The 22,547-nt window shown below is 38.3% G+C and overlaps 1 protein-coding gene and 1 pseudogene across 1 annotated transcript in view; one reads left to right on the top strand and one right to left on the bottom strand.

Annotated features, from left to right (window-relative positions):
* ENPP1 (ectonucleotide pyrophosphatase/phosphodiesterase 1) overlaps positions 1-22,547 on the bottom strand; it is an 84,999-nt gene that overhangs the window by 45,287 nt on the left and 17,165 nt on the right. Inside the window, exon 2 of the mRNA XM_054492453.2 lies at positions 169-241. Coding sequence (XP_054348428.1) covers positions 169-241 — 73 coding nt within the window. The remainder of the gene's footprint in view (positions 1-168; positions 242-22,547) is intronic.
* LOC129038926 (volume-regulated anion channel subunit LRRC8B-like) lies at positions 19,541-21,946 on the top strand (annotated as a pseudogene).

The following is a 22,547-nucleotide window of genomic DNA, read 5'->3' as shown; positions in this document are numbered from 1 at the left end:
ATAATACAAGAGCTTCAAGAAGAAGGCTCAAACCAGCTTTGAATTGACAATATCTATGGAGTACCCATAGGAATAGGAGATAATGTTTACCTCAATCACATTCTTAATAAGGCTGTGCACACACACACACACACACACACACACACACACACACACACGACTAATTACCTTCTTTGGCACAGCTTGGTTTCAACCCAAATATACAACCAAGTATTGTTGTTAACACACATACTGACAATACCTGTAGGGAGAAAAGAGAAAATTATATGGTTTCTTTTATAAAAACTATTTTATTTTATTTTTTATTTTTAGAGATAGTGTCTTACTCTGTTACCCAGGCTAGGGTACAGTGGCATGATCATAGTTCACTGTAACCTCGAAATCCTGGCATCAAGGGATCCTCCTTCCTCAGCCTCCCAAAGTGCTGGGATTATAGGCAAGAGCCACTAGGCCTGGCCTTATATAGTTTCAAAATCCTTTTATTTCTCCAAATGTTTTATTGCTTTAAATGTTTCTAAACTTGTTGGTGCTGTTCTTTTTTCCAGTCTGGGGCTAGTCACGTATATGTGTTAACTTTTTGAAAATTCCAACCATACACTTGTGATTTGCATACATTTCTGTATTTTATACTTTAATGAGAAGTTTACTCAAATGTCAACCAACCATTCTATACCACCCAATGTTAATGTAATTAGAAACTCTCCCAGTTAGTATAAATGAATTAGTCATAAAAATTATAACTATTAAGGGAAAGAGAGAGAAAACTCTATTTAGAGTCTGGATTTCCTATGTATTAATCCATTAAAGGCAATATATAGAATATTATATGCCTCTTTTAACAGTTCTACACAAACCCAAACCTAATATCCTCACATGTACTGTGGCACCTTGTGGGAACGAGCCCTGAAGAGGGTCAGCTGACAACCTCCCGTACCAAGTGTTACCACAAACTAGTTGGATTTCAGGCAGGTCACTTAAGCTTTCTAGATACCAGTTTATTCATCTATAAAATTTAAGGGTTGGATTACGTGAACTCTAAACATCTTTCCAGTGCTAACGCTTTGCCACTTTCCCATTGTCCACTCTTCTGGTCTTTGACATTTTTAAAATAAATTGACACACCCTACAACCCCTAAGAATCATGACAGAACTTCTATGAGTTAGAAGACAAAGGAGTAGAATAACCCACAAAATAATCCTCAATTTTTTTTAGTGGGACAAAATTTCCTTGAAAGCTCCTTGGAATGTCAGATTACAGGGCACGTCAATAAAATATTAATTGAGTACCAATGATGCACAAAGACTGTTATACACTGAAGGAAAAAATAAGAGATAGCTCAAGGAGTTTCTATTTGGGTAGGAGAAGTTAAAAACAGCACATCAGTGGCCCATATTTGGTAGGCCCTACAAACCGCCTGCAAAGTTCTACAGTTGTTTAAAGAAGGAGAAAGGTTGGGGTGGTTAGGGAGAGGGAGATCAGAAAGAGTTTCCTAGAGCAAGCCTTTGGCATGGCTCTGAATGGGGTGAAATGATGGCATGATGTTGCCAGGCGGAACTGGAGGAAGGAAAGAGAGGACAGAACACAGCAAACTTCTAGGAGAAAGGGCAGCATAAAGAAGGGTTCCAGGAAGGCAGGCACATGGAAGGTGGCAGATGAATAATGAACAGCCTATCTTAGCTGAAACCAAGAAAATGCAAAGGGGAATGGACAATGGGTGGAGGTATGGAAAGATGGTGTAGTATTTCTGGAAAGCTAAGGTGAACAGATAATAGAGACAGGAGGAATGGGTGAATAGGACCAAGTGGATGGTTGGTGGAGGCTTTTATAAGAATTCATTCCTTCAAATGAAGAGTATCGAGTACTGACTATGTACTGGACATTCAGTAATAAAACAGACATGACCTCTGCTCTCGAGGTGCCTACTGTCAAGTGACTGCAAAGACTTAAGAGGAAGTGAATGGTAAGGAAAGTGAGGCAGCAGGTCTTACTTACTTCAAAATAAAATGGATAAAAGAAAAGAAGAGTTTTTGCAAAGAAAGCAAAAGGTTAGCCTTCTTTAAGGATGCAAAAACATGTATTTTTCTTTGTGTATGTGTGTATATTCCTTAAAATAAGGAGGTATCAGAGGAAGAGCTTGAGCAAGTCAACAAGGGCAAATAAGCAGAACAAGGTATCAGAAGAGAATAGTAATGGATTCTCCTAAACTTCTGATGGTGGTGTAAACTGACACAACTGTATGGAAAGATAATCTCTAAAAATACCTATCAAAAACATCACAAATGGCCAGGCACTTTGAGAGGCTGAGGTGGGGGGATCACTTTAGGCCAGGAGTTCGAGACCAGCCTGGTCAACATGGTGGAACCCCATCTCTACTAAAAATATAAAAAATTAGCCCAGCATGGTGGTGCACGCCTATAATCCCTGCTGCTCGGGGGCGCTTAGACAGGAGAATCGCTTGAACCCTGGAGGCGGAGGTTGCAGTGAGCGCAGGTCGCACCACTGCACTCCAGACTGGGCGACAGAGCAAGATGCTCAAAAAAAATTAAAAAAAAGAAAAAAAAAAAAAAAACTAAACCAAAACAACAACAATAAAAACTGTTTTACTGTCAATTATAAATGTATAAGAAAATAAAACATAGTAAAACATCTATATTTAGTGTATTATAACTTAAAACATTAAAAACATGAAGAATTGGCAAGGCACGGTGGCTCATGCCTGTAATCCCAGCACTCTGGGAGGCCAAGGCAGGTGGATCACGAGGTCAGGAGTTAAAGACCAGCCTGGCCAAGATGGTGAAACCCCGTCTCTACCAAAAATACAAAAATTAGCCAGGTGCAGTGGTAGGCTCCTGTAATCCCAGCTACTTGGGAGGCTGAGGCGGAGGTTGCAGTGAGCCAAGATCACACTACTGCACTCCAGCCTGGGCGACAGAGTGAGACTCTGTCTCAAGAAAAAAAAAAAAAAAAAAACCATGAAGAATTGAAATTGTATTTATCTGTAAACTTATCTAGAATAGTCCAAACAGTACTTACCTTCCTCTCATCTATCACGTAACTCACAATACAGAGTGAGAATATTTTCTATACCTTGGAGAATTGTCATATTCCATATTCCTTTCTAAGTTTAGATCAGTTTCCAATGTTTTCACATAACCTTTGCACCTTCAACATTACGAAATGTCTCCAAGAGGAAGTTTTGTGCCAGTGTCACTCCCTCTGGGATATCTTCATTCTTTTTCTCACAACCACTCTCCTCATTTGTGTCAAAAAATTCAGCTTCACTAGACTCCTCTGGCTTCATATCTGGAGTCTATTGCACCATGGCAGTGTTAGTATTCCCACGGTTAGCTATTTCTTCCATAACTCCATTTACTTTGACTTCAATTTCACTTCCAGCATTATTACCTCTTTTCTTTTCTTTACTTTACTTTCATTCTTTATCAGTTCATTCACTTTTTCAATTATCCAATTTAAAAAATGTCATATAGGTTTACCTCTGAGAGGCAAAGCAACAACACAACTACATGCTTTTGCTGTCTGTGCATGAACTGACTAAAAGATGCCTATGGGCTAATCACTGACAGATTTTGAAAGAAATGATGCAATTGGTCACTGACCATAATTTGCACTTGCTATTTGCACAGTGATTTGTGGATTGATGAGCTAGCAGCAAAGTTTGTACTTTACGCAATTACTTACAGTTAATATATCTTGGTAAATGAAATTTGAACTATGTTGTTGGGAGCTGGTTTTATTTAATTAAACTGTGGTAACTGAAATTGTGCATGTCAGAGAATCATGCAAAGCTAGTACTAACTGTACTCTCACAAGTGGCCAAAATAGTTGTCCAAGGAGTTTATTTCAAAACTATATTCATAAAACAAACAAACAAAAAACTAGGAACAACCTAAGCTCATTTTAAGGAAGCTGGTTGAACAAGTCATATTTTACTTATACAATAAAATACTCTCAGGGGGTTAGCCTCAGAGATAGGCATGTCAGAAGGCTGAGAGGAAGATATACACACACACAGAAAAACACCACATACACACACAAAATAAACTAAGGTATAGCAATAGGAAGCTAGAAACAGCTGATGATGAACCTCTTCAATCTTCTTGGCCAAGTAAGAAGCATCAGGGTGGGAGTGTGGAAGGAATAGAGAGGGCTTAGAGCATCCCATGTGAAAAATGGCAACAAACCAGTGGGGACAACGAAGACTGTCAACGAGGGAAGAGTAAAAAGACCCTTAAGCTCTGGCAGCCCAGCTTAATCTGAAATCATGAAATATAACAAACTTGAATGGCCTGAAATTCTAGGAGTGGAAGTGGGAAAATGGAAAAAAAAAAAAAAAAACACGACATGCCCTGGGAGAGGGAAAGGTGGGGAAAACAGAACACAAAAGGGGATAAGAGAATTAAGGCATGGGTGGAATGGCTGAAAGGGGCAAGACCAATTGGATATGAGTATTTGAGCAGAAGAACTAGATGGACAGGAAAACTACTATGGAAAGACTAGGTGGTAAGCAAGCATTTAAATGGTAACCATTGGTTTAAAATACACATGGTTTATATATAGCTCTTTATCCTCTTGTTAAGTAGCTGAAGGCACATGCTGACTTTTAAAAATCACCTCTTCATTATTAAAAAGAAGTTCTTGATTTACCTTTTATAAGATGAGGCATAGCATAGAACTGAAACAAAAGTATGACAATAGAAATGATCATTTCTCATTTACAGTCACATCCATAAAAGATGAAATTTAGAATATCTACTACTCTGTTACAAAACACCTAATCAGAATGATTTTTAGTAGGAAATTCCCCTTCAACAATTTTCAGAGCTGTGAAACCTAATTTAGTTTGAATCTTTTTGTCAAAGCAGTTTAACTCATCAATATCATAATCTACCATCCATTTTAATCTCCATAACAATTTAGGTATTTTTCAAATTTTAATATTTTCTAAGAAACCATAGAAAAACATCTTATCTTAGAAAACAAGAAACTGGGAGACAGAAAGTAAAAGCAAAGTTTTTGGAATATTTGGAGTTTCCTGCTTCTTTAGTTAACTAAATCATTAGTTCTTAGGCATTTAGTGAGTCAAAAGAAATACTAAAAAAAAAAAATTTTTCCCTCACCGATTCCCTCAAATACAATGGTATTAATATCATGTGTATTATTCTCTCTGTATCAGGCATTCACTGAAATATGAGTGTCCACAATGTGCAGTCCCTGTACTAAAGACCAGAGATACAAAGAAAACAACTCCTACCCTTACAGAGAAACAAAGGAAGTTGGCCGGGGGAAGCATTAGAACGAATGATTGCAATGGACATCAGTAGAAACGTGAAAAATGCTAACATACTAACAACACAGTGGAGAGCGGAAAAGAAGAAAAGGGTTTCAAAAGGCTTTACAAAGAGAGATTTGGAGAAAAAGGGACCTCTCCCTCTATCAGTAAACAAAGGTTTGATTATCTGCAAGATGCAATGTATTTAGATTCCATGGGGAAATACAAAAAAAAAATTAATTTGTGGTGAAGTCCTAACGTCAGAGTTTATAAATCTAATAAAGGCAACAACAACTCTGGAATGATGCCATAGGCTGATGATAAAGATATGACACAGTTAGAAGCAACCTAAGAAATGACATAGTGGTGACCATATATACGCCATGGTGCTTCATGCAAAGCCACAGAGGCAGGGAAGACAACACCAGCCTGGTAAGGAGAAAATAACAATAACAATCATGGCTGTCACTTCTCTAGTAATTCCTATGTGCCAGGCACTTTTCTAAGAGTTTTATATTAAATCATTTAATCCACACTATAACATCACAAGACAGATTATGATTAACACAGTTTAAGGAAGGTGAGCTACGGAGGTTAGTAACTTGCCAAGGACTGGGGGTTGATAAGCATCCACAGCAAGATTTGAACACAGGCAGGCAGAGCGTAAAGGAGGCAGGTAGGAGCGGGAAGGGAAGGGGCTGGAGGGAAAAGGGAGAGAACAAAAGGGTCCTGAGGCAGCCTGGGGGCGGTCAGTGGAGTGTGTTCAGGCACTGAAATATGAAAGTGACAGGACTGGATTTACAAATCCCAGAATGATCCCTTGGGATCATTGTGGAAGGCTATGTTATGAGTCCGGTGGGAAATGAGGCCTTGGACTTGCTGGACCCTCTTCACCGAGGAGATGCTAGCACCATGTTTCTCTAGGTCTTTCCTCACCCCTAGTTACTGCAGCTCTTACCATGCTCTGTAAGATTTGTCTGTATCTTAACTAGACTGTGAGTTCCCGAGAGGCATGGATTTATTTACTCAATCCTGTGTTTTCCATGTCTAGCATGGTGCCTTGCACAAAGTAAACATTCAACAAATAATCGTTAAGCTGAACATCAGCAAGCTGTGATTTAAACATAAATGGGGAGAAACCATAAACCCCCTAATTTTCCTCATCTAAGCTGACAACGTCAGTTTGTTAAGTGACATTGTGTCTGCTTTACATAAAGGATACCTACAACAAATATACACACAAAATTTTGTTTAGGAAATGGTAGATTGCTGGATGTGGTATTCCAATGTGTCGGATGGTATGAAAATGTCATTTGAAATGAATCAGCTGACTACATTGCCTATCAGTCCTCTGATCTTTGACCAAAGTTGCGTGCTTTCTGAAAAAGAACTGTGAGGATTCAGACCAGCATGGTGCTGGGAGTCTTCACGGGATTTTGTTTGCTGGAGGATGGGGATTCGATCCTATTGAGTAAATCCAGTGCCAAGAAACTTCTACAAGATATTCAAAGGGAGACTCAAAGACAACACATTCCTGAAAAACTTCGGAGCATTACAAAAGCTCAAAGCAGAAGTTAGAATCTCTTCTAAAAAAAGTTCCTAAGTCCACTCAAGCAGTTGTTCATGCATGCTTGGTCTCTTATGCACTCAGTATCACTTTAGTTACGTTAGATTTATCTGAAGAAGATCCTCTCAAACTGCAGTGAAACTTGATGTGAAGCCATTTACATAACTAGTCACATGAAAATCAGGAAAAGAGACATCCAGCACTGAACAAGTACATCACATAGGGACAAATCTCACAATCTCTCAGCGAAACACTAACACTGAAGAAATTGACACCTGCCTGGTAGAAAGAGCTTCAAGTTCAAAATGACTTTGGTTCAAATCCCACCTTTCAACTCATTTATTCAGCATTGAACAAATATTTCTTGAGACCCTACTACATCTCAAGCACTGACCTAGTGTGGGAGAGACACCTGTGCACAAAACAACTGCAGTGGTCTCAGGCGGCTTGCATTCTTCTGACTTCTAGACAACCAGCAGCTGTGAAAGTAGGGAATATTTCAAATCCTCACTAAGCCTCATTTTTAAATCTATGAAGTGGTGATAATACCCACCTCATAAAGTTGGCAGGAGCCTTCGGCGCAATGTACAAAACATGCCTAGATTGGTGACGAGGGCATAGGGTTACTGAATAAATGGTAGTTCCTACTAGAAGTATTCAATCACTGAAAGGACTGGGCCCACTACAGATTCTTCCAAAGGGATAGTACAACTTTACCAATGTTTGTCAACTGTAGGACAGCCTAGTTCCTATTTTCTTAAATGCCATAAACCAGTGCATTAACATTTTTCCTTTTTTTGTTTTAGTTCTACAGTAATCTGTTTTCAACAGTAGCTGAAGACCATGCAGGAGCAAGGAATCTGAGAAGAAATACAACATATTATTTTGCAGGAAATGATGGCACTAGACATTTTAGTTATAGGTATACAGCGGCCTTCCAGCCCATGCTACTGAAAAGGGAATTCATGTAAACACCAGTTTGTATTAATATATTAGAGATTTCTACAGATTCATATCTATCTGCACTTTTAATATATTGCAGCCCTAGACTGATCCAAGCATTTTGGGTACAAGTAGCTGTGAAAAATCCTAAAACAAATGCCATAAAACATCTATATTATTTGCACTTCTGGGAGTTTATACTAAGGTTAAGAAAGTATGTACAAATATTTAGATGTAAATATATACATTACAGTACTATGTATAAGAAAAAATAGACATACACATAATGTCCAAGAGTAGGAAAATAGCTAAAGAAATATAGACCATTTATATAACTGTTATACAGCCATTAGCAGTGATGATTTAGAAGAATATTTAATTGACATGGAAAAATGACACATTATTGGGTATAAAGAACAGATTATAAAACAGAATGGGTAATATGGTCCCAATTTTTGGTTATACATAAATCTACAGTTGATGGATGGGCTTGCAAGTTATTTTGTCATCTTCTTAGTGTTTATATTTATTTTCCAAAATTTCTCCAATGGACCCATGTACTTTTGGAATCAGTACACAGGACAACCACAGGACTAATGTGGGTATTAGTGACCCAGAGTAAACTCTTCCTCATTCTGGCATTTTAGGGGTTCTCAGCATAACAGTAAGCTCCTTCTCTGCCTATTTACCTTAGGCAAACTTCAATAAACAAATTCTTCCTGAATACTCAAAGCTCCATGAAATCTACCTAATCTCTCATCCTTAAATATAAATGAACCACCATGATTCACCAGTCATTTGAGGTAAGCCTAAAACAAAAGTCTAAGATCAACACAGAAGGGTAAAGGGGAGAGGAGAATAGAAAAAAAAAAATAGAAATAAAAAGACATCTTATTAAGTATATTCAATGGGATTCAAAAAGACATATACAAAACTTCACATCAAAGAGTCCTAATATCAAGTATCCAAAGTAATAAATCATAGAAGAAGGCTCATACCGATTCACATCATTGCAAAATTCCAGGACAACAACAGTAAAAAGATCTTCAAGTGAAAGGCCATGCTAACTTCATAAACTAGGCTGTAACGATGGTAAGATTAGAGTTCGTTTCTCCTTGGAGGTTTAGAAGAACTCAGTGGTGAACGTATCTGGGCCTAGAAAAATCTGTGTAAGAAGTTTATTAATTTGTGGTTCAATCTCTTCATGGGTTAGAGAATTACTTAGACTTTCTAATTGTTCTTGAGTCATTTTGATAAGTTGTATTTTTTCTTGTAATTTTTCATTTCACCTACATTTTTAAACATATTGTTATAAAGTTGTTTATAATAATCCTTTGTTATACTTTCAATGTCTGGAGCATCTCTATTTGTGTTCTTTTTCATTCCTGATATGATTTGTACTGCCACCCTTTTTTTGTCTGTTTTTTTACTTAATCAGGCTAACCGGGAGTAATCTTATCTTTTCTTTTGTATGCTTACTGTTATTTTATTAATTTCTGGTCTTACTCTTATTTTTCTTTCTTTCCATATCTAGGCTTAACATTCTGGGTTTCGGTTTTTTTTTTTTCTTACTGTTAATATGGATGCTTAGATTATAGCTTTTCAGACTTTTCTTTTAATATTACTATTATTCTAACTTGTAAACCCCTTAAGACATCATTGTTTTATAAGTTCATTTAAACTTACCAAATATTTACCACTTTCTTTATGCATTTTTTCTTCTCAGCTTTCATCTGGAATCATCAGCCTAAAGTACATCTTTCAGATTTTTCCTGATAGCAGACTCTCTCAGTATTCGTTAGTCTGTACATGTCTTTGGTTTATTCTTGTTTTTGAAAGATATTTCTACTGGATATGCAAATTCCAGCTTGGCAATTATTTTCTTTTGGCACAGTGATGATATCATTACACTACCTTATGCTTTAATCATCACCACTGAGAATCCAGTCATCAGACTATCATCCTTTTGAAGTGTATCTGTCTTATTTTCTCCAATACCTTCAAACTTTTTTATTTTCAACTTTGTGTTCTACAATGTTATTCTGTTGTCAGCATATATTTATTTTATCTATTCTACTTAAGATTCAATAAGCTACATGAATCTAAAGATTGGTGTCTTTCATGAGTTCTTGAATTGTCATTTCTTCAAATAGTGTTCAAAATAAGAAATAAGTCAAGATAGATAATAGTAACAGAAAAAAGTATATTATTTTAAAAAAGATCTAGAAAGCTAAAAAAATAAAATTTCTAGAAATGAAAAATAAAATGAATAAAATTAACTCAATGATTTAAGAGCAAAAGAGACATGGTAGAAGACACTAAAGATTAAATATTAATGCCTGCCTATGTGATGCCTGGGAACATCTAATATGATAATTGCCTTAGAGCAGAATGCCCTACATCCTCATAATTATGTCAGCCTTGGCAATTATGGGAATAGTAATATTTATTATCTCATTAACAGGTCTCAAGATTCACAGAAATCATTACAGGAATATCTATCAACTTACAGCTGGCATAGGTTGAAAATGACAATGATGGAAGGGGAAGTAGTAAAGAAGTAATGGAAGAGTTATTTTATAAACTTTTGTTTGTTTGGTTGGTTGGTTTTTGGTTCATTGGTTGGGTTTTTTTTTGTTTGTTTGTTTGTTTTGAGACAGAGTCTCACACTGTAACCCAGGCTGGAGTACAGTGATGAGAGCTCACTGCAACCTCCACCTCCCAGGTTCAAACGATTCTCCTGCTTCAGCCTCCCAAGTGGCTAGGACTACAGGCATGCGCCACCACAGCCAGCTAAGTTTTGTAATTTTAGTAGAGAGGGGGTTTCACCATGTTGGCCAGGATGGTCTCAAACTCCTGACCTCAGGCGATCTGCCCGCCTTGGCCTCCCAAAGTGCTGGGATTACAGGCATGAGCCACCGTGTCTGGCCTTTATAAACTTTTAAGCAATTTATCAAACTACACACACACACACACACACACACACACAATGACAACAGGAACCCCAAATAAGCTAGAAAACTCACTCTTGTTCTTGGTGGACAAGGTCATTTATTACCAAACCACTGCTTGTAAAGACTGACAAGAAGCAATCAGTAGGCTAATGGCAACATAACTGAGGGAAACCCTGCTGGTTTCCTTTGCCTCTGCACAGATCCACACATAAGGTAGTACTTGTCACTACCTGCTCAAGCCCAGCTGCTAAAGCACGTCTAGGACCTCTCTGTGTGAGCTCTAAGCAGGCTAAGATCACAAGCACTTTCCCTAAAAAGGGATTCCTGCTTCTATGGATAAAAAGAATCTCTGCCTATGGATGTCAGTACTGCACTTTCCACAAACATAAAAGGAAGAATATTGGCTTTAAAATGAGTAATGTTAAGACAGGAGTCCACAAAAACATGCTTCAAAGACTCATCACAGCAATTTTGTTTGACTTTCCAAGAATCCACCATCAACTCATTTTTTTACAATAATGATTAATGAAATTGCTGGACGTATGCCATCATGTCAAACAGTACTTGCTTCTAATTTGTGTCAGTGTCATAAATCTCGTGCATTTAAAAAAACGCCAAGTTCTTCTATTATTTGGTAAGTGGGGAAAATCAGTAGCAGGCTGAGTTTAATAGATTTTATCTAAGTGGATTCTAATTGTGAATAAAGAGAACAATAAGATTTTGTCTAAGTGGATGCTAATTGTGAATAAAGAGAACAGTATTCATTAAAACACACACACACACACACACACACACATATACTCGGCTGGGTGTGGTGACTCACGCCTGTAATCCCAGCACTTTGGGAGGCTGAGGCGGGCAGATCACCTGAGGTCAGGAGTTCAAGACCAGCCTGACCAACATGGTGAAACCCTGTCTCTACTAAAAATACACAAAATTAGCCAGGCATTGCAGCGGGTGCCTGTAATCCCAGCTACTAGGCAGGCTGAGGCAGGAGAATCACTTGAACCCAGGAGGCAGAGGTTGCAGTAAACTGAGATCACACCATTGCACTCCAGCCTGGGCAGCAAGAACAAAACTCCATCTCAAAAAAAAAAAAGAAAACCACACACTCTTTTTGGGGATCTTTTGTGCTTTCTGTCACATCTTTCTTTTGAAAGAACAGAAGACAAGAGAAATAAAGTCAGAGAAGGTTGAGAAGTTTTACAATTACGACACGAAATGTAAATCCTTAAGTGGTCCCCATATGTCACTTAAGGGATCTGGGCCTTTAACCTTTCTTTAAATGAAAAATTAAGATAATCACAAGTATATTTTTTTAACTTTCAAGTATGATATGATGTACATGAAAGAGAACAGAATCCCCTAAATCTAATATAATGTTAGGAGTCACTGGTAATAGAAAATGCAGCTCAAAACAATTATTTTAAATGATGTGAACACATGGACACATGAGGGGGGAACAACACCCACTGGGCCTGTCAGGGGTGCAGGGAGGGAAAGCATCAGGAAGAATAGCTAATGGATGCTGGGCTTAATACCTGGGTGATGGGATGATCTGTACGGCAAACCACCTCGGCACGTGTTCACCTATGAAACAAACCTGCACATGAACCCCTGAATTTAAAATAGAAGTTGAAGAAAAAAAATAATAAAAATAATAAACAATTATTTTAGATAAACATAGTATAGATTTGGTTGGACTAGTATCTTGGGCAAATAAAACTATCAGATTCTTCTCTAAACTAAAATTAGTAATCCAGAAAAAGTACTTTAGTACCTCTGATATTTAAGCAAATAATCATTACATCATTTCTCTTTTTAATTAATTATCCTGATAAATAAGCATTTGAAGAACAGACTCAAAGAAAACTCCTATCAGTAACTCATGGGAGCTGGTAATGACAATTGACAAAATCATTTTTTTAGAAGGAAAGGTTAAAATGAAATATCAAATTAAAAGACTGGCTTAAGAAAATAGGAATGATTCATATTTTACCAGTTAAACTGTAAGTAAATTACACATTAAAATTCCAGCCAATTCAATTAAAAATATAAGTTTGGTGAAATTGTGACCATAATCACAAAGAGACCAGTAACTCTCAATGGTTTCATACCTGAATTACTTTTAGAGCTTTGTGTATTACTTCTGGAGCTCTGTGATCTTGAGAAAGTTACATTATTTATGTCCCTTTATCAATAAAAATAAAGAGTTGGACTAAATATTTTCTATGGTCCCTAATAAATGTAAAATGTCTACAAATTTACTTCTCTCTGGAAATGAATCATACCTTTATTTGAATAACCCCTGACCCTATATCCTGTACCCTCTTCTCTTAAAGACTATTACCTCAGCTGAGCGTGGTGGCTCACACCTGTAATCACAGCTCTTTGGGAGGCCAAGGCGGGCAGATCACGAAGTCAGGAGTTTGAGACCAGCCTGGCCAACATGGTGAAACCCCGTCTCTACTAAAATGGTGAAACCCCATCTCTACTAAAAATACAAAAAAAAAAATTAGCCAGGCGTAGTGGCACACGCCTATAATCCTAGCAAGTCAGGGGCCTAAGGCAGGAGAACTGCTTGAACCCAGGAGGCGGAGGTTGCAATGGGCTGAGATCATGCCACTGCACTCCAGCGTGGGCGACAGAGTGAGACTCCATCTCAGGAAAAAAAAAAAAAAAGGACTATTACCTCAAATATGTACATGCATAAGATTCTTGGTTGAACACAGGCTATTAGAATGAGAAGTTTGTCTTGAGAAGCTCCTGAAACACCAGCCCAGGAGCCTCACTTCCCCAGGCAAAGCAGAAAAGGGGCCAGAAACTCACCTGCAGCAGGCCCTTTATATTTGAAATGTTTCCTGGGTTTCTGCAAGCCCTCCAGACAGCTGATATTTCTAGGGAAATTATTCTCCTCTCCTATCATGCTCATTCATTTTTGTTTCAATAAGTACCAAACATTTTCAAAGACAAAGATAAAATTTAACCAGCACCTACAACTTCTGCCTCAGTGGGCAAATCACTTCTCTACTAAGATCTCACCAAATGCTTTCACAGGTCATTTCTCACTGAAGTTAAAGGTCAAAGAATAAAACATCCATCTCATAGTATAAAGTAATGGTTTCGTTGAGCTTTCATGTTCACTTTCACTCCATGACTTGTAGACTGTCATTGTGTCTTGAGACACAAGCATTTCATCAATAAGGAGAGTGACAGAAAACACCTCAACTGCACAGCAGAATCACTCTTTAAAAGGCTAAAGGGTCCCTCTTCGGATACAGCCTCCAGCCACTGGAACTTCTATTTAGATTCACAGATAGTTAACCCCCAGAAGTAATCACAGAATTATTAAATATCCATTCCTCTGTTCTTGGTCTGATAGTTTTAACTGTCTCCTGTCTTTAGTAGGACTGTCACTGTAGCAAAATGCTGTTTTTGTGGTCTTTCTTTATCTATTGTACTGATTTACTTCAGCATCTTAAGAAAAGCAATCTATTGAGAAAAAAGATCTTGAAGTGCTTAGTAAACAAAATTTCTATCTCTTTCCTGATAACAAAATAAAATGGCAAATGGAGCAAATGTTTAAAGGTATAAAATAAAATCGCCAGAAGAAAAGATGAGCAAATATTTTTACAATTTTGCTTTACAAGTATGACACAAAATCCAAAAATTATAATGGAAAAGTTGATACATTATTTGAGTTCATAAAAATTGAAAATTCCTGTAAAGCCAAAAAAACAAAAATCCACCACATTGGGATGGGGGAACAAAGATAAGAGATTTTTGGTATATGACAATAGATAATAGGATATAAAAATCAAGTAGAAAAAAAAAATCCAATTTTTAAAAATACCAAAAGTAATAAACCAACTATTTAAAGAAAATAGCTAATAAAAATATAAAACATTCACTCTCATTAAAAAAAAATCAAAGAACTACAAATCAATGAGTCCCTTTCCTGCCCAACAAAATGAACAAACATTAAAAAGACTGATAATCACAAGCGCTGACAAGCACATGAGGAGAAAAAGACTCTTTCACACTGTCTTCACAGAGTGTAAGTTCCTTTCTAAAAGGTCATTTCAATGAATCTACCTACATTCAAAGTGTGCATATTTACCACTCTTGCAATTCCATTTCTATTATCTGCTAGAAATATTCACATAAGCACACAAAGATATGCACACAGAGATATTTATTGTAGCAGTGTTTGGAACTGCAAAAACTTGCAAATAACCTAAATTTCTGTTTATAAATCATGGAGCAAATATAATTTGGTAAATCCAAACAACATAAAATACTATCCAATTATTTTAAACTTATGTAGATCCATCACTGGAATACTTGCTCTTAAAGCCGTCAGCCTCCATGTAAGCAGTTACCCTTACACGGAGGACACCATGCTACGAGGAATCCCAACCATTCCGTGCACAGAAACCACCTGGGGAGGCCCTAAGACTGCATGAAGAGACAGAAAGATGCCTGGCCAGCCCCTAAATGCCCCAGCCCTTGCTGTTCCAACTCTAAGTCACCATCTAACTGCAGCTGCATGAGAGACCCTGATTCACACAGGTCCAGTCAAGCCTTTCGTGGACTCCTGACACACCAAAAACTATGAGAGATTTTTGAGTTTACAGAGCTGATGACTAGGTGCTGAACAGAGATGAATTTATCAAGTTGGTCACACAAACCAAGATGGCTCCCTGCCCACATGAGGAAGCATGCTTGCCTTTCTCCTTCTCCCAGATCTTATGCCTAAATCATTCCCAAGGTAAAGTGCACATCTGGCCAGCTTCATTCTGAGGTAATAACCTGGTTATTCATCACTTCATTGGAGAAAGGGAGATGTCTGAAAACTAATCCACACGTATAGTGCAATGGAGGCATGGGTGGTGTGATGCCCACCTTTGGGAAATGCACAGAGTTCAGGCACAAAGGTTTATGTAAGTCCACTCCTAATTTGCAGGGTGGAGAAACTGACTTTTGATTATACACACTAGTTTTATGGTTATATAATATTAAGAAATCTGGAAGGAAAAAAAAACAAGTCAAGAGAACCTAAAAGCCTGGAACATCCTGTAGGGCCAGAAAGTAAGGAAGTGCTAAACACTTACAAACACACACACGTCAAAGGGTCACAGAAATTAACTGCCAAGTGGCCATGGCTGGAACAAGTTAAGCAAAAACACGAAAAACAGAGTATTGGGTTATAATTCAAAGTATAAAATAGACATTAATGACTCCATACTGAAAAAGACTGAATAAATAAATATAAGGGGAAGAACAAATTTCCAATTCAGAAGAATTCCAAATAATTTATGCAGATACTCCACCATCAAGTAGGTGGAACGTAACTCTCTACCAAAGGTACAGTATGGAAAGGGACAAAAAAGAGTATCTTTACAGCAAAGAAACCTGAAAAAGACTACCTCAGCCGGGTAGTCAAGGTTAACATCATCAATGACAAGACCTATTAATAGCATTAATAGCAGATACTCTTGAAATGATGTCTTAAGAATGGCACTTTACCATCTGTCATGTGCTTCCCAAAAACACGTCAGTCAAGTATAATCATGAGAAAAACATCAGACAAATCCCAGTTGAAGGACATTCCACAAAATACATGACTCATACTCTTTAAAACTGTCAAGGTCATCAAAAACAAGGAAAGTCTCAGACGCTTCGCCAAGAAAAGCCTAAGGAGGCCTGACAACTCAGTGTAATGTGGTATTCCTGGATGGGGTACTGGAACAAAAAAACAAAAAAAGACATTACGGAAAAAACAAGTAATTCTGAATAAAGTATGGACTTTAGTTAATAATCATGTATCACTGTTGATTCATGAGCTGTAACACATGGACCTTACTAATGTAAGATGTTAATGACAGAGGAATTGGGCATGGAGTATATGGAACTCTGCACAAGCTTCACAGCTTTTCTGTAAATCTAAAACTATTCTCAAACAGTATGTTTATTGAAAGGAAAAAGAAAAAAGAGAAAAGAGAAACAGGCATGAATCCATATTATTCTACCAAAAAAAATTCCATTTCATTTTTTAAAATTTTTGATCTATTTTCTTTCTTTCTTTTTTTTTTTTTTTTTGAGAGATGGGCTGTCACACTGTTGCCCAGGCTGGAGTGCAGTGGCATGATCTTGGCTCACTCCAACCTCCACCTCCCAGGCTCAAGTGATCCTCCCATCTCAGCTTCTCGAGTGGCTGGGACTACTGGTACATGCCACCATGCCCAGCTAATTTTCTGTATTTTTGGTAGAGACAATGGTTTCATCATGTTGCCAAGGCTGGTCTTGAACTCCTGAGCTCAAGCAATCCACCCACCTCGGCCTTCCAGAATGCTGGGATGACAGGCGTGAGCCACCCAGCCTGACCCTATTTTTTTTATTATTGTTTTAAATGCATTTACACACTCAAACCCATACACGTATATAACTGAGAAATGATTCTATATACAATTTTTGTTTCATCTTTTTGCATGTAATACTATTTTGTAAACATTTTCTTATCAATAAATCTTTTAAAATATACATATTTTAATTTAGGTAGATCTACAGGCTGGGACATGGAAATATGTAAATCATAAACAGAATTTAGTTAAAAAGGCAAACTGAACTTTCACTTTTTACATTTCATCAATGTATGATTTTTTTTAAATCAACAATGTGCAGACAGTGCTTTCACATCCTTTCCCTGACTGTGATGGACGCTGTGGTCAGGTGCCTGGACTCCCCTTCAGAGATAAAGGCACCACTGCTCCTCCAGCTGCTGGGAGTGGTCACCTACAGGGAGTGTCTCAGCTAAAGACAGCCACTTTGCCCAAAGTCTCTCCTCCTTCCTGGGGCAGCTTGCTCCCTCCTGGAGCACTCTAGAGGGTCTCACACTAGTTTAAGAAGGTCCGTAGAGTGGGCATAGCCTCCAATGAGCATCACATCCACTCAGCATTGCAGCTCACCTTCACCCTCTGCACAGCCCTACTTTCTTGCCTTGCCTTCCACAGGTGCACAGCCTCCAATGAGCATCACACCCAATGAGCACTGCAGCTCACATTAATCCTCTGTACGACCCCAATTCCTTGTCTTGCCTTCCACAGGTGCTGATCTCAAGAACATACCCTAATGAAATCCCAGGCATGCTCATTTCCATCTAATAGTCTGTTTCCCAAGAAACCCAAGTTGTGTTACTGCCTTTTCTTTTGATCTGCCAACTCAGAGAAATAACTTTGACTACTACATTTCCCAGACTCCCAGACTCCAAGCATCAGACCAGGAGAGGCCAACAGGAAAGAGAACATTGGAGGGTGGGAGGAAAGGAGAAATCAGAATGTATCTACCTTGTCCTCCCTGCTCCGGGTGGGACCCCTGCAGTGGCTGCATCTGCCCAGGGTCCCAGCTGCCACAGTGAAGCCCTAGCTCTCAAGCTCTGGTTTCATCACCTTATTCTTTTGCCCTTCCTGCTCTCCAGGTGGTAGCAGCTTCCTTCTGTTACTCTTCTCAGGGTTGCCTAAGGGTCCTACCATTCCCTGTTTGACCGTTAGCTCTTCTAACACTTTTGGTATTTGTTTCCTATATTAAATTCTTTTGATTAAGTTACTGAGTATAAGCTTTGTTTTTCTAATTGGACTCTAACAGTAAATAATCAGATCAAGATAGATAAATACATGGATGGATGGACAGATAGACAGACAGACAGACATCCCAAGGCACGATCTAAACTAAATTTAATATAGGCAAAGAACTCTCCATTTTGTTTTCTAATTCTCAAATCCCTTTGATGCAAAAACATATTTTAATTAGATCTTTCTTCAGTTGGTTTAAAAAAAAAAAGAAAAATTGTCCCCCAATAGTGAAAATAGTTGGTCTCTTTTGCGGCAACTATCAAGAAAGATATGTCGTTAAATAAAAGTAGTATTAAATTACTTTAGAAAAGAATTGTAAAGTTTAGTTCAGCTCATAAGATAGCAAAGGGAGGAAAGCAGTTTTATTAATAGGGCAGAACAGCTCTTTCTGCCCTCAGGCAGAGGACCCAACAGATGGACTGCAAGGAAAAGCCTCATGAATCTTATCCAAAAAACAGTTTTTCCTGCCTAGGCAAGTATCTTGCCTACGCAGATAGTGGGTCAGAGACGAAAAACAAAGGGTGGAAAGAACATAATGTGCAGTTAAGTTTCTGTAATTTATTTGCTGTTTTTTTCTGAAATAATTTTTGGAACATACTCATTCGGGCACCTTGTGTTTATCCTTGAAAGATGGGCTCAGTAGAAACAAACAAAAAGACAACTGAACAGAGGATTTCTAGTCATTCTTCCTGCGGACAGGAAATGGGAGATATAAACCACCACAATTTCTGTAAAGGCCTAGTATTTTATTCAATCACAATTACAGTGACAACTTAAAAAGACAGAATTTTAAAATTGGTAATGGAGGGGAATGTGTGGGCCTGGGGCCCGGGGCTGGAGTCACACAGGGCTCTGGTTTGTTTTCCAGCTGCCTACTAGACCTTACTACCAGGATGGCCCACAGGTACTGAAAACCCCGTGTTTTCAATACCACACTCATTAGCCTCATCCACCATTGACCCTGTGGCCAAAGACAGGAAATTTTTCAATTTGAGACTAATTGCAGGGTTCCAGTTGGCCAGCATTCATAGGAATGAAGACAAACACAGAGATGGTATGTCTAAGAAACCAAAAGGTATAGATCACCTGATTGAAGCATTTCTCATTTATTTAATATTTTTTCATTATATTTCTGTCCTCCTACAAGGGAAAGTCATGATTACACTAACCGAGCTAAAATGTTTACTAGCAGACACCCAGTCATCTTATCACATCTTAAAATCATGGTAGGATGTCTTCTGGTATTACATCATGCTGATCATGTGGACATGCTGGCTGGAGCTCTCCAGCTGACACAGAGCAGGCTTCTGTGCTGTCTTCATACAAAGTGGAATTTGACAATCACTGCACCATGCCTTGGAACATCCTGAAAGCCAGCATAAACACATCCTCTAATCCCGGGACACCACTTTCCGCTCCCACTCGGAATCCAGTACGACCTCCACTGACAGCAGTACTCCTACATCAATGCTGTCTGTTACGAGAAACAGCTCCATTGGTTTGCAAAGTTCTTCCCCTACCTGGTGCTCTTGCACACACTCTTCTTTGCAGCCTGCAGCAACTTATGGCTTCACTACCCCAGGTACCAGCTCCAAGCTTGAGCATTTTGTGGCCATCCTTTATAAGTGCTTCAATTCTCCATGGACCACCTGCACCCTGTCAGAAACAGTGGCCGAGCAGTCAGTGAGGCCTCTGAAACTCTCCGAGTCCAAGATTTTGCTTTCGTCCTCAGGGTGTTCAACTGACATAGATTCCAGAAAGCAGTCATTGCCCCACCCGCAGCCGGATTTGGAGTCAGCTGGTATAGAAAGCCCAACTTCCGGTGGCCTGGACAAGAAGAAGGGGCAACAGGCCACAGCCATCTTTGAAAAAGTGAGAAGATTCCGTATGCACGTGGAGCAGAAGGACATCATTTATAGTGTGTATCTGAAGCAGATAATAGTCAAAGTCATTTTGTGCTCATCATAACTTATGTTCCATATTTTTTAACCTACATCACTCTTTAAATTGACTGTTCAGTTGACATGTAGGCTTTTACAGGATATAAACCTACCAGTGTGTCTATTCCTTCACAGAAATCTTAAAGCTTCTGGCTTCATTTTATGCCATTTTGGATATACTCTACAGTCTGACCTCCTCCTACAGGCTGTGGTGGATGCTGAGGAGATCCCTGAAGCAGTATTCCTTTGAGGTGTTAAGAGAAAAAAGCAACTATAGTGACATCCCTGATGTCAAGAATGACTTTGCCTTCATCCTTCATCTGGCTAATCAGTATGATCCTTTTTATTCCAGACGCTTCTCCATATTCCTATCAGAGGTCAGTGAGAACAAACTGAAACAGATCAACCTCAGTAACGAATGGACAGTTGAGAAACTGAAACATTAGTTTGTGGAAAATGTCCAAGACAAGATAGAACTGCATCTTTTTATGCTCAACAGTCTTCCAGACAAATGTCTTTGAGTTCACTGAAATGGAGGTGCTAAGCCTGGAGCAGATCCCGGAGGTGAAGCTGCCGTCTGCCGTCTCACAGCTGGTCACCCTCAAGGATCTTCAGGTGGACCATTCATCTCTGGTAGTAGACCATCCTGCACTGGCTTTTTGGAGCAGAATTTTAAAATCCTCTGCCTGAAGCATCCTGAAATGGGAAAAATCCCATGCTGGGTATTTCACCTGAAGAATCTGAAGGAACCTTATCTTTCCCCTGTGTGGGAACCTTTTCTGTCCCACAGAGGGAGGCTGTGTTCTCCCTGAACAGTTCAGTACTGTGCGGTTAGACGGCTTTCAGGACTTAAAAAATCCAAGGACCCTCTACTTGAAAAGCAGCCTCTCCCAGATCCCACAAGTCATTGCAGACCTCTTGCCTTCACTGCAGAATTGTCCCTTGATAATGAAGGAAGCAAACTGGCTGTGCTGAACAACTTGAAAATGACGGTCAATAAGAAAAGCCTAGAACTGATCAGCTGTGACCTGGAATGCATTCCATACTCCATTTTCAGCCTGAATAATCTGCATGAGTTAGACCTAAAGGAAAATAACCTTAAAACTGTGGAAGAGATCATTAGCTGTCAGCATCTTCAGAATCTTTCCTGCTTAAAGTTATGGCACAATAACATTACTTATATTCCTGGATAAATTGGGGCATTATCTAACCTACAGCAGCTCTTTTGGGTTCTTATTGAGAATCTGCCCTTGCAGCTTTTCCTATGCAGCAAACTACATTATTTGAATCTAAGCTATAACCACTTGACCTTCATTCTAGAAGAAATCCAGTATCTGAGTAATTTGCAGTACTGTGCTGTGACCAACAACAATAGTGAGATGCTACCAGATGGGCTGTTTCAGTGCAAAAAGCTGCAATGTTTACCTCTGGGGAAAAGTAGCTTGATGAGTCTGTCCCCTCATGTGGGTGAGCTGTCAAAGCTTACTCATCTGGAGTTCATTGGAAATTACCTGGAAACACTTCCTCCTGAACTGGAATGGAAGGATATCAGTCCCTAAAACAGAGCTGTCTGATTGTTGAAGAGAATTTGCTCAATACCCTTCCTCTTCCTGTAACATAATATTTATAAATGTACTTAGACAAATGTTGACCTAATGAAGAGACCCATGTTTCAAAATCATTTTTAAAAGTATGCTCCAGGGCTTTAAATAAGAAGTAAAATTTTCTAAGTTAATAAAGATGAAAAATGGGTGACTATTATGAAAAAAATTAGTAATTAATATATGAGCCTATAATTAGAAAGGGAACACAATTTTAGAAATGTGTCACCTCTTCATGTATATATTTAGGCTTAAATCAACTTAATCATATTCAATAATCATTTGGATAAGGAATCTTAAAATAATATTTATAAGAACATTGACATCTTAACCCTTTTAATTTGCCTTCTAGTAAATGTTTCTTGAACAAGTACTATGTACATTTTCATCATTGTTAATTGGAGAACTATCAAGGTATTTTTTAAAAACTATAATATCACAATTTTTACATGCTATCCAAAAGAAGTTTTTAAGATGCTAAAAATGTTCCACAGATCTGTATTGTCAATATGAAAGTGACTAGCCATGTGCCATTGCATAGCACTACGGATGTGGCAAGAGTGATTGAGGAAATAAACTTTTTGCTTCATTAAAGTTTAATTAAATGAAATTTTAATTTAA

The sequence above is a fragment of the Pongo pygmaeus genome, chromosome 5, assembly GCF_028885625.2.
Source record: "Pongo pygmaeus isolate AG05252 chromosome 5, NHGRI_mPonPyg2-v2.0_pri, whole genome shotgun sequence".
In the NCBI taxonomy this organism is placed as follows: domain Eukaryota; kingdom Metazoa; phylum Chordata; class Mammalia; order Primates; family Hominidae; genus Pongo; species Pongo pygmaeus.
Note: the sequence above shows the minus strand (reverse complement) of the source record. Positions and strands in the feature narration are given on the sequence as shown.